General features: G+C 50.4%; 1 protein-coding gene across 5 annotated transcripts in view; it reads right to left on the bottom strand.

The window, feature by feature from the left end:
• Positions 1-12,625, bottom strand: part of TMCC1 (transmembrane and coiled-coil domain family 1) — a 28,375-nt gene that overhangs the window by 10,479 nt on the left and 5,271 nt on the right. Inside the window, exon 1 of one of the 5 annotated variants that reach the window (XM_045534336.1) lies at positions 9,536-9,733. The exons of 3 other annotated variants lie outside the window; for them this stretch is intronic. In XM_045534336.1, coding sequence (XP_045390292.1) covers positions 9,536-9,646 — 111 coding nt within the window. In that variant the 5' untranslated portion in view covers positions 9,647-9,733. Of the gene's footprint in view, positions 1-9,535; positions 9,734-12,625 lie in introns of those variants that run through there. One more of the 5 variants, XM_045534337.1, reaches the window with a different exon arrangement.

Below are 12,625 nucleotides of genomic sequence, written 5' to 3'. Positions count from 1 at the left end.
TAGAGACGGGGTCTCGCTCTTGCTCAGGCTGGTCTCGAACTCCTGACCTCGAGCGATCCTCCCGCCTCGGCCTCCCGAGTAGCTGGGACTACAGGCATGCGCCACCACGCCCGGCTCATTTTTTCTATATATATTTTAGTTGCCCAGCCAATTTCTCTCTATTTTTAGTAGAGACGGGGTCTCGCTCTTGCTCAGGCTGGTCTCGAACTCCTGACCTCGAGCGATCCTCCTGCCTCGGCCTCCCAGAGTGCTGGGGTGACAGGCGTGAGCCTCCGCGCCCGGCCCTGATTCACACGCTTTACATACACTTTTGCTCAAAGCACATCTATGTAGAGAAAACAAGGAGCACCTGCATTTCAATTTAATTATGCGAAAACCATCTTGGTGTTAGATTGTTTGGTATTAGATTATCTGGTATTAGATTACGACTGTAATTCTGACCGACGCTTACGGATTACGGTCATCTACACACGGTGACAAGAACAGGTGTGTTACTAACTAAATATAAAAATCCGATTTTATCACAGTGCCTTTATCCAACGTCAAGGGGGATGGGATCATTCTCTATATTCCGAGAAGGACATTTAATTGGTAGCGGGAGATGGGGGGAGGCAGTCAAGGACGGTGGCCGGGGTCAATGTCACCAAATCACACACAGGTTAACTGTGATAATCTTGGAGCAAGAGATAATGAGGACACTCAGAGACAGGGACAGGAAGAGCTAAGTAATCAAACCAATCAGCCCTTTTGAAGCCCAAAGTTTTGTGTGTTTTACCCAGGAAAAGGGTTTTGTGAGGCAAAGGACTCCAAAGCACACCTGACATTTTTTTATACCAGTGGGCAAGAAGCCATTGTTCGATTTTTGCTTTCCCAATGGGATTTCAGATCCCGTGACTACAATATAGAATATGACCCGGATCTAGTATTTACGTTTAATATTAAGCACAGGCCGGGCGCGGGGGCTCACGCCTGTCACCCCAGCACTCTGGGAGGCCGAGGCGGGAGGATTGCTCGAGGTCAGGAGTTCGAGACCAGCCTGAGCAAGAGTGAGACTTTGTCTCTAGCAAAAATAGAAAGAAATTAGCTGGACAGCTAAAAATATATATAGAAAAAATTAGCCGGGCGTGGTGGCGCATGCCTGTCGTCCCAGCTACTCGGGAGGCTGAGGCAGGAGGATCGCTTGAGCCCAGGAGTCTGAGGTTGCTGTGAGCGAGGCTGACGCCACAGCACTTTAGCCCGGGCGACAGAGCCAGACTCTGTCTCAAAAAATAAAAAAAAAAAAAAATCAGAAAACAGATGCTTCATTATTTTGTTTTCTCCTGTGACTGGTTCTTTTCCGAGGCCAGTTTCACAGACTGGACCGTGCCCTGGCCCGTGTGAGTTGGTGGTGGGTCCCCGCATACCAAGTTCTTCTGCTCTGCCAAAAACAAAACAAATTTTTTTTTCAGATGGGGTCTCGCTCTGTCACCCGGGCTAGGGTGCAGTGGCGTCAGCCTCGCTCACAGCAACCTCAGACTCCTGGGCTCAAGCGATCCTCCTGCCTCAGCCTCCCGAGTAGCTGGGGCTACAAGCGCCGCACGACCACACCCAGCTAATTTTGTAAAATATATTTTGTAGAGACAGGGTCTTCCCTTTTGTCCAGGCTGGTCTCGAACCTCCTGGCCTCCAGTGATCCTCCCACCTCGGCCTCCAAAGTGCCAGGATTCCAGTTAGAAGCCACCGCACCGGCCGACAGTGGCCTTGTTTAAGCCCTGTTGCCCCTGGTGTTCCTTCTCACCGCGACACTGCCTACCTGCCCTCCTGTCCTCCCCTCTCAGCTGCCATCTGACCAGGCGCTGGGTATGAATATCGATGACCCAAACAGCCTCTGCCTTCATGGCCGAAGGCAAGCTTCACGTTTGAGCGGGTGGAAAAGCGGTAGAGACAGAAAAACCAGTAAGCAAACAATATGGACTTTGAAAAGCGCCACGGAGAAAAAGCACAGAGTGCGTGAAAAAAGGAATAACTCAAGAGAGGGCAGCCTGCTTTATTTAGACCGGGAGGTCCCAGAAGCCTGCTCTGAACGGGCACTGGAACCAAACCCTCAGAGACAGAAAAGGAAGCTGGTACCGTAACTAGGCCACGAATTAGGGAAAACGTTATTGCTGTAGCTTTCACGCGCCGAGAGAACAGGACAGAGCATTTGGAATTTTATCCTAATCGAGGATGGAGACAGGGACGCAGAATGCAGCAATGCAAGAAGACAAAGGAAAAAAGGATTTATCTGTTCGCTGCTGCTTGGAGTTTATTAGGTAAAAAGGTCAAGATCATCTTACCAACAGGACTTGGGCTGCTGAGAGAGGAAGAAAGAGGTCAGGAACCGGGGTGGGGGGTGGTGGGGGGGCGGCTGCAGCAACCTGAGTCTGCACAGAGCTGTGTTTACCCGGCTTACGTAACCCGTGAGCCAGCAAAAAGTCAGGTGTCAATGGGTCCCTTCTGCAACCACCACGCTGGGCCTCTGGGGACAGCTGGGCCGTCCCTCCTGGTCGGAAGAGGGGACCAAGGACAAGATCGGGGCCAGGCTGAGAAGATGCAGCTGCCCAGCTACCTCCTAGCAACCCCGAGTCCGGACCTTCACGCTTAGAAAAACACGAGAAACAGCATCCGCCTTATAAAGCAAGGGGATTCCGGTAGGATCCCACAGATCTAACATGACATCCGTTTCCTTAATTTACAATAAAACACTTATATTATTATTATTATTATTATCAATTTTGGCCTAAGTCAGAAGAAACAAAACACTTACGAAAAATGCCAAAAGCAAGACTCCAAAATCTGCTAAAAGTGAAACCTACATTATCTATTTATTTATATTTCATTTTTATTTCAGCATATTGTGGGGGTACAAAAGTTTAGGTTGCGCATATTGCCCTGGCTCCCCAAATCCCCCTCCCCCGAGGCAGAGCTTCAAACGTGTCCAGAAACCTACGTTTTTATTTTATTTATTTATTTATTTAATTCTTTTTTTTTTTTTTTTTTTTTTTTGAGACAGAGTCTCACTTTTTTGCCCGGGCTAGAGTGAGTGCCGTGGCGTCAGCCTCGCTCACAGCAACCTCAGACTCCTGGGCTCCAGCGATCCTCCTGCCTCAGCCTCCCAAGTAGCTGGGACTACAGGCATGCACCACCACGCCCGGCTCATTTTTTCTATATATATTTTTAGCTGTCCAGCTAATTTCTTTCTATTTTTAGTAGAGACGGGGTCTCGCTCTTGCTCAGGCTGGTCTCGAACTCCTGACCTCCAGCGATCCTCCCGCCTCGGCCTCCCAGAGTGCTGGGGTGACAGGCATGAGCCCCCGCGCCGGCCTATTTTTTTTTAATTCTTATTTCAGCATTTTGTGGGGGTACAAAAGTTTAGGTCGCATATATTGCCCTTGCCTCCCCCCGCCCCCCCAACCCCCAGAGTCAGAGCTTCAAACGTGTCCAGAAACCCACGTTTTTAAAGACAAAACATCACCTTCTCTTTTCTCCAGCCCCAGACAGACTGCGGGGGCTGATTCCTACAACTTTCTTTTCTCTAGTAAAGGTTCATAGGGATTGAAAGCGACAGAAAATGGCTGTAAGATGACAATGACAGGATTGGGGCTGGCACGGAAAAAGGCACCAAAAAAAAAAAACCCCCCATAAAAACGGATTCGGTCATAGCAGAGGCAGAGAGATGCCGAACCCAAGACAAACACCCACCGACGCACAGCCAGGAAAATAGCAGACTCCTCTCCTGCCCTCCGCCCCCTGCAGCCTTCTGTGCTCACACTGTCACCGCGCCGGGGACAAGCGGCTCCGTGAGAGTTCGGGCCGGCAGCAAAGTCAGAAGACAAGGACAATCACGAGCATTCAGAGACAGGAAGAGAGTGCTGATTGTTGCTCAGCCGTCTCTGCTCCGGAAATTCCTGCCTATTCAGGGACCTCAGAGGGGACGTGCCTGTCTCTGAAGGTCACAGCAGAACAAGCGGAGACAATGCTTTCCTTTCTCGTTCCCTCGTCACAGGCCATTCTGCAAAAATGTTTCAGTTCTTGCCATTCTGCAAAAATGTTTCAGTTCTTGCCATTCTGCAAAAATGTTTCAGTTATTGCGATTCTAGGTAGCTGATTTAGAAAAGCAAAAAAAAAAGAGAAAAAAAAATCACTCATCACACACCATTCTGCAAAAATGTTTCAGTTATTGCGATTCTAGGTAGCTGATTTAGGAAAGAAAAAAAAAAAAGAAAGAGAAAGAAAAAAAAAATCACCCCCATCACCTGCCATTCTGCAAAAATGTTTCAGTTACTGCAATTCTAGGTAGCTGATTTAGAAAAGCAAAAAAAATAAAAATAAAAACAGAAAGAAAAAAAAATCACCCCTCGTCACACACGATTCTGCAAAAATGTTTCAGTTATTGTGATTCTAGGTAGCTGATTTAGAAAAGCAAAAAAAAAAAAAAAAAGAAAGAGAAAGGAAAAAAAAAAAATCACGAGCAACTCATGTATCTTACCAACACCCCCTGCCGGGCAGCCGGCTGATCCTGCGTGCCAGAAAGCTCATCCTCGGTGTGTGCACGGCCAGAGCAGGCTCGGATCCTAAAAGCAAGTCACAGCCACTCGGATCCTAAAAGCAAGTCACAGCCGCTCCTGGCCGTGGGCTCTTCCTGTCTGTCCCGGCTTCCAGCCTGCAGAGCAGCCGCGGCACACGCCTGGCTCCCTCCGAGAATAATGCCGCAAACGAGGACAGCCACAACGAGGACAGCCACCAACGGGGACCGCGGCCCCCAGCTCGGGGCCGGCGGAGCCACCGAAGCCTCTGGTGGATCCCTGGGGCTTCTCACCTCCGCGGTGCGGGGACAGGGCCCTTCGCAAAGCAGGCAGGCGCAGCCGCACCACAGCAGCATCCCCGCGGGGCCAGGCCCGCAGCGCCCGCCTTGTGACCCGGTTCTGTCTCCCGCACCAGCCCTGCCCGGCCTCTACATCTGGGGGCCTTGGAGGACGCTGAGCTGAATAAACAAAAAGCTTCTGCCAAACAAGCATCCGTGTGTGTGCGTGTGTGCGTGTGTGTGTGTGCGTGTGTGTGTGTGTGTGTGTGTGTGTGTGTGCGTGCACGGCTTGCTAGAGCTGCTAATGCAAATCACAGACAGCCTCTGCCTCTCTCCTCCAGCTGTGAGCCCCTTTTTACAAAAGACAAAAACATCCAGCTGGTTGGATTTAAAGCTACAGGACAGGCCGGGCGCGGTGGCTCACGTCTGTCACCCCAGCACTCGGGGAGGCCGAGGCGGGAGGATCGCTCGAGGTCGGGAGTTCGAGACCAGCCTGGGCAAGAGCGAGACCCCGTCTACTAAAAATAGACAGAAATTATATGGACAGCTAAAAAAAAATTACATACATATATATATAGAAAAAATGAGCCGGGCATGGTGGCTCACGCCTGTCACCCCAGCACTCAGGGAGGCCGAGGTGGGAGGATCGCTCGAGGTCAGGAGGTCGAGACCACCCTGAGCAAGAGCGAGACCCCATCTCTACTAAAAATAGACAGAAATTAGCCAAACAACTAAAAATATATATAGAAAAAATGAGCCGGGCGTGGTAGCGCATGCCTGTAGTCCCAGCTACTCGAGAGGCCGAGGCAGGAGGATCGCTCAAGGTCAGGAGGTCGAGACCCCGTCTCTACTAAAAATAGAGAGAAATTAGCTGGACAGCTAAAAATATATAGAGAAAAAAATGAGCCGGGCGTGGTGGCGCATGCCTGTCGTCCCAGCTACTGGGGAGGCCGAGGCAGGAGGATCGCTTGAGCCCAGGAGGCTGAGGCTTGCTGTGAGCGAGGCTGACGCCACGGCGCTCTAGCCCGGGCGACAGAGCCAGACTCTGTCTCCAAAATAAATAAATAAAAATCGGGTGGTCTCAACTGAGTAAATATGTTTCCACAAAGACACCAACCAACCAGTCAACGCTGTGCCGCCAGCATCCACACTAACCGCTGCTGGCTCAGCTCTGCTTATCAGCATTTTCGCTGCCTGAAGATAATCACGTTCGGTGTAGAAAACTCTGAAAGCACAAACGAGCGCAGAAGAAAGCGAAAACTATTTGTAATCTTACCACTCAGAAGACCCAAAACCAGCCACGATTCCCACTGTGACTTCCACCCCAACGTGTACAAGTACGCTCCGCGATTTAAAACTCCGCAGCTCTTGCGATCTCGATTTGAAGGGTTTTACAAGAGATTCTATTTTTCCCTTCTCTCAAAAGTCACTCAGTGTATTCCCACAGTAAACACGTCTGACGAAGGCTTTTAAACAGACACCGGGCTGCTGGCCTGTGTTCTGCCTAATACAAAATCCAGCAAGTTACTATTTTCTTCGCAATTGTGCAGCTCAACGCTGGGGCTGTGCATCCTTCCCTGGGCAGGGCGGGCGTTTAATATTCCTGCAAGATTCACGTTTGTTAAAATTCTGTGGTTCTAAGTGAACCGCTTTACACGCACGGATGATTTCCAAGGCTCCCTCCTTCCCGGATACACTTGAAGACTACATTTCCCAGGACCCCTGGCAGGACCATGTGACCGGCTCTGAGCCATAGATTGTGGGGGAAAAGTGAGCCTGTCACCTAAATCAGAGAATTTCGTTGCCAATGTGAGGCTCTGGTTTTTTTTTTTTTCTTTTTTGAGATAGAATCTGGCTCTGTCGCCCGGGCTAGAGTGCCGTGGGATCAGCCTCGCTCACAGCAGCCTCAACCTCCTGGGCTCCAGCGATCCTCCTGCCTCAGCCTCCCGAGTCGCTGGGACGACAGGCATGGCCACCACGCCCGGCTACTTTTTTCTATATATATTTTTAGTTGTCCATATAATTTCTATTTTTAGTAGAGACGGGGTCTCGCTCTTGCTCAGGCTGCTCTCGAACTCCTGACCTCGAGCGATCCTCCCGCCTCGGCCTCCCAGAGTGCTGGGATGACACTGTGCCCGGCTGGTTCACCATTTAACATAGCGACAGCCCAATGCAGACACTTGTTTAAAAGGTATAGCATCTACATATGACCAAATGACTACACACGTATGTTCTAAACTGCCACTGTAAATTCCGGGCATTTGTATAGGGAACTCAGGCAATGTCAACGCTGTCAAGGAATTGCCTGGAATGTCTGCATTATGTACAAGACTCTAACAGGCAGAGACGTGGCGCTGCGGTGTTATTAGGTAGAGCTGGTAATGATCTGGGAATACCATCATCTTATACGGTAACACACAGATATGAGCTCAACAAATATAAAGTAGCTTCTGTCGTGCCCCACTGTTCTAAAACCCTTCATTTATTCCTCAGAGTCAGCATCCTTTTCCCCTGCCCAGTCTGCCTTCAAAGTCTTTATTCTGCAATTTAGGAGGAGCTCTTTACAGAGCATGTTGCAATGTCAGGAAACGAGGTCACACATGAACCCCCATCTACAGCGGTTTGATAGATCCAGACAGTCGTAGTAAATATTTCAGATACCAGGGGCAAGTAGCTCATTTCTGAACATTTTATTTTTTTTTTCTTTTTTTTTTTTTTTCCCCCTCACCACTGATAAAGATTAAAATTTCTGAACGTTTTGATCATTGTTCCAATGAGAATATTTCATTTGCCAGAACAGTCTGGGTAAGACAGACAGAAACGGTTTCAGCCACCATCATCCGCCGAGGTGCTCACTACATCTGTCAGCAAAGTTTCTCTACTCTCAGGAGTTCGTGCAATCGCTGGCTAAAAATCGACTGGGAAAACGTTTAGATTATCTTTTACGTCCGTTCCCCTTCTCCTTTCCCCCACTTGGCTATCAAGGACAGAGAAAGAGGAGTTAATGTGTGTTTTCCTACCAGTCCCCGCCCACCACCCTTTGAAGGCTCTCCTAGGAATTCTTTCCTTCCCAACACCCCACCACTGGCCCCATCACCCCACCACTCGCCCCGATCACCCCACCACTGGCCCCATCACCCCACCACTCGCCCCGATCACCCCACCACTGGCCCCATCACCCCACCACTCGCCCCGATCACCCCACCACTGGCCCCGATCACCCCACCACTGGCCCCATCACCCCACCACTGGCCCCCATCACCCCACCACTGGCCCCATCACCCCACCACTGGCCCCGATCACCCCACCACTGGCCCCGATCACCCCACCAGTGGCCCCGATCACCCCACCACTCGCCCCATCACCCCACCACTGGCCCCGATCACCCCACCACTCGCCCCATCACCCCACCACTCGCCCCATCACCCCACCACTGGCCCCGATCACCCCACCACTCGCCCCATCACCCCACCACTCGCCCCGATCACCCCACCACTCGGCCCCGGGCTGGCCACATTCTTAATAAAACAGAGATCAGTAAACTGACGTTTCGTAACCTCAGAACAAACAGAGATGTGCCAGGGTGTTTGAATCCGAGACACAGAACAAACAACAACAGGGGGAAAAAAAAAAAAAAAGAACAGGGCACAGACCAGAGGCCCAGATCTGTGAACAAAGTTGGCGTTTGAATTTCCAACCCGAAGGCGTTCAGGAGAGTAATTCAATAGCCAACGTGAGGGTGAAAAAATCTGTTGGGATCTTAAATCAAACTGCTCAACAGCCAACGGTATTAGTGCACATTAGCCTTAGAATCACGCCAATCTATAAAGAATCTACTTTGCTTTCGGGTTTTTCTCTTAGAAAATATCTACATTTAGAAAACCAATGCCCCCCCCCCCAAAAAAAAAGAAAGAAAAGAAAACCAACTCCAAAAAATCCTGAGGAAATCAAGCTATGGGTTAAGTTTTTGCCTCCGGGCTATGCATGAAATGGGAGTGATCTTTCTGGACCATCCTCCCACCCAGCTGCAGCTCGGGGATCTATTATTCTGCTGATCTGGACAACACAAATTTAGCACCGAGGTATGTGTACGTCGCTTTACGATTCAGAAAATTGCCAAGTCCCTGGGGGTGGGGGGAAAAAATACTCGGAAAACAAGTAGCTGAGCGATAAGGGCCTTTTTTTTTTTTTTTTTTAAATGTGAGAAACATTTCCAATGGCTCTCAAACCAAACTCCTGCTTGTCATGCGTGCCTGGCTTCTTCCAGTTTAACCCGAGCTTCTCCGAACGCAGCCAGGGGCAAAGGCGACTCTTTTGTTCATTGAAAGACACGCTCAGTTTGCATCGAAGCGAGAGAGGGGACCCGCGGGGACAATGCGAGCTGGAGCGGGGCCCCCACGACCGCAAGCCACCCCCTGCACCCTGCCCGCACGGCTACGGATGGAAACCAGCAACCGGGAGACACACACACACACACACACACACACTTCGCCATTACTGCAAATCCCCACGCGGGTCGATCCTGAGAGCCGGTCCTGAAAGAGCAAATGCCCCCGGCTGAGACCTACTGCCGAAACAAACAATGCAAAGTTTCAGTGGCTCCGGCCCATTCCTGCGTCTGTCTATTCAACCAGCCCCCACGACAACTACAGGATTCAGGAAACAGATTTTTTTTTTTTTTTTAAAAAAAGAAAAAAAAACACAGATACACACACATATGCAACATACGGTTTCCGAGGAGACTGAGGGTTCCATGCTTGGGAGGGAGGAGGAGGAGGAGGAGGAGGAGGAAGATGCCGGAGGACCCCCGGGTTTCTCCCACATTTGAACATGCTGTCCCCTGGCATGAGGTCACCGGCGGCTGCCTCCAGCCCTGCGAGGCCGAATCCGACCCTGACGAAGCAGGATCGCTGTAATATGAAACAGGAGCAGCCAGGGCACGCTGGCAGCGGGACAGAATGCCTGTTCTAGAAAGGAATGGCAACTCCAAAACAAGAGAGCCCTGCTGTTGTCGCATGAGATCACCTTCAGCCCAGTTAGGCAAGGAGCACCCGGAATACTCTGAATCCCAAACGCAGGCAGCCCGCAGTATTAAAAGGGAGACCAGCCTGAGCAAGAGCGAGACCCCGTCTCTACTAAAAATAAAAAGAAGTTATCTGGGCAGCTAAAAATATACATAGAAAAAAAAAATAAGCCGGGCATGGTGGCGCATGCCTGTCGTCCCAGCTACTCGGGGAGGCCGAGGCAGGAGGATCGCTGGAGCCCAGGAGTCTGAGGCCACCCTGGGCAACATAGCAAGACCCCATCTCTACAAAAAAGAAAAAAAAAATTAGCCGGGCGTGGTGGCGCATGCCTGTGGTCCCAGCTACTGGGGAGGCTGAGGCAGGAGGATCGCTGGAGCCCAGGAGGTTGAGGCTGCTGTGAGCGAGGCTGACGCCACGGCACTCTAGCCCGGGCGACAGAGCCAGACTCTGTCTCAAAAAAAAAAAAAAAAGTGAGGAAGGGATTTTTCTCCTTGAGCCTATTTTGTCTGGAGGGAATGAAGGGGAAGCAGGAACTTGGAAGAAGAGCCCTTGGGTCGTTTGATTTGTATCACAAATCACCTCATGATTCCCGATCTGAGCTACAGGCTTCGGGTCCTGAACGCTGTGACCCAGCCGAGGGACCCCGAACCCCCTCTGTGACTCTACTACACAGCACAGTACTCTGAAAGTCTATTTCTGGTAACAGACGTACGCCAAAACCCAAAGTGTGATCAACGGTCTCGCTTTTTCGTGCGCACGCAAAAGGCAAACCTAATGCACATCAGCATTTCTTTCCAGTTCAACAAAAATGTGTCCCTTTAGAAAGTCTCCCCCCCACATCAGAACAACACGGGAAAAGGCCTTAAACAGGACAGAGAGCTGGAAGGTGGAATTCCTAGCCGAAGAAAACAGAGCGACGGAGACAGCCCTGCACATTTTATGGTCTCCCTTATATTATCAAAGTTCTATTCCAGACCAAAGCGACCCAATCGCCTGTTTTTTTTTTTTGGAGACAGAGTCTGGCTCTGTCGCCGGGGCTAGAGTGCCGTGGCGTCAGCCTCGCTCACAGCAACCTCAACCTCCCGGGCTCAAGCGATCCTCCTGCCTCAGCCTCCCGAGTAGCTGGGACTACAGGCATGCGCCACCACGCCCGGCTCATTTTTTCTATATGTATTTTTAGCTTTCCAGCCAATTTCTTTCTATTTTTAGTAGAGACGGGGTCTCGCTCTTGCTCAGGCTGGTCTCGGACTCCTGACCTCAAGCGATCCTCCCGCCTTGGCCTCCCGGAGTGCTGGGATGACAGGCGTGAGCCACCGCGCCCGGCCTGGTTCCTTTTTTTTAAAATACAAATTTTAGATCTTTATAGAGATACAGGTCTATCATCATCAAAACTTATACAGAGGCCGGGGGCGGTGGCTCACGCCTATAATCCTAGCCCTCTGGGAGGCCGAGGCGGGAGGATCGCTCAAGGTCAGGAGTTCGAGACCAGCCTGAGCGAGACCTCGTCTCTACTAAAAATAGAAATAAAAATTATCTGGACAACTAAAAATATATATAGAAAAAGAAATGAGCCGGGCGTGGTGGCGCATGCCTGTAGTCCCAGCTACTCGGGAGGCTGAGGCAGGAGGATTGCTTGAGCCCAGGAGTCTGAGGCTGCTGTGAGCGAGGCTGATGCCATGGCACTCTAGCCCAGGTGACAGAGCCAGACTCTGTCTCAAAAAAAAAAAAAAGGTAAACAAATCGAGGTCTCTGACCGAGAGACACAGCTGAACTCTGAGTCAGCGGCCGACCAACTGATAGCAGGAGCGGAGTGAGGTCATCTGGACTTTTTCGTCGTCCCAATAGCCCAGCCAGCGTGACCCAAACCAGAAACACCTGATCAGCCCACGGAATCAAGACCGATAACCAACTGCCGCTTGCAGCTACTAAGTTGTAAAAAAAAAAAAAAAAAAAAAAAAAAAAATTTCTTAGATTAACATCACAAAATTGACTTTTTAGGCATGTGCGCAGTTCTGTGAATTTTGACACATGCACAGACTCATAAAACCACCAGTGCGATCGAGGTACAGAGGAGTTTCAAAAGAGTTCCTGATGCGGTCACTCCCAAGCCCACCCCTGACTCCCTAACCCCTTCTTCTGCACTGTCGTTCTTCCTGAGAAGGTCACATCAACAGAATCGTGTCACAGTACAACTGAGACTATTTCTTTTAGCAGCACGGTATCTTTGAGATACATCCGGGGTGATACATGCATCAGTAACTCACTCCTTCTTATTGCTGCGTGTAGTAGAGCCCACTGTGTGGAGACCCCAGAGCGTGTACACCCATCCACCTGCTAAAAGACACCTTGGTGGCTTCTGCTTTTTAGCAATTAATGAACCCAGGCGCTAGAAACATCGGGGTAAAGGGCTGCCTGGAAATGTTGAGTTTCCGTTTTTCCAGGTCGAAGGCCTGAAAGTGGATTTGCTGGGTCCCCCGGTCAGGGTACGCTTGACTTAAAAAGAAAATCGCCAAACCGGTTTGCAGAGTTGTGTCGCCATTTTCCTTTTCCTACCAGCAATGGGTGAGAGAGCTCCCCTTGCTTTCTGCAGCCTTGGCAGCATCTGGAACTTCACTTTGTCATTGTAACCGTTGCAACAGTGGTACCTCATCATGGTAACACAGCCTTGGTAAAGAGTCTGTTTAAGCCATTGCACCATTTTTTAAGGTGGGTTTTTTTGGTTTTTTTTTTGAGACAGAGTCTCGCTCTGTCGCCCGGGCTAGAGTGCCGTGGCGTCAGC

Source organism: Lemur catta, chromosome 21 (genome assembly GCF_020740605.2).
Source record: "Lemur catta isolate mLemCat1 chromosome 21, mLemCat1.pri, whole genome shotgun sequence".
Lineage (NCBI taxonomy): Eukaryota > Metazoa > Chordata > Mammalia > Primates > Lemuridae > Lemur > Lemur catta.
The sequence above is the reverse complement of the archived record's forward strand: the minus strand, read 5'-3'. Positions and strand labels throughout refer to the sequence as shown.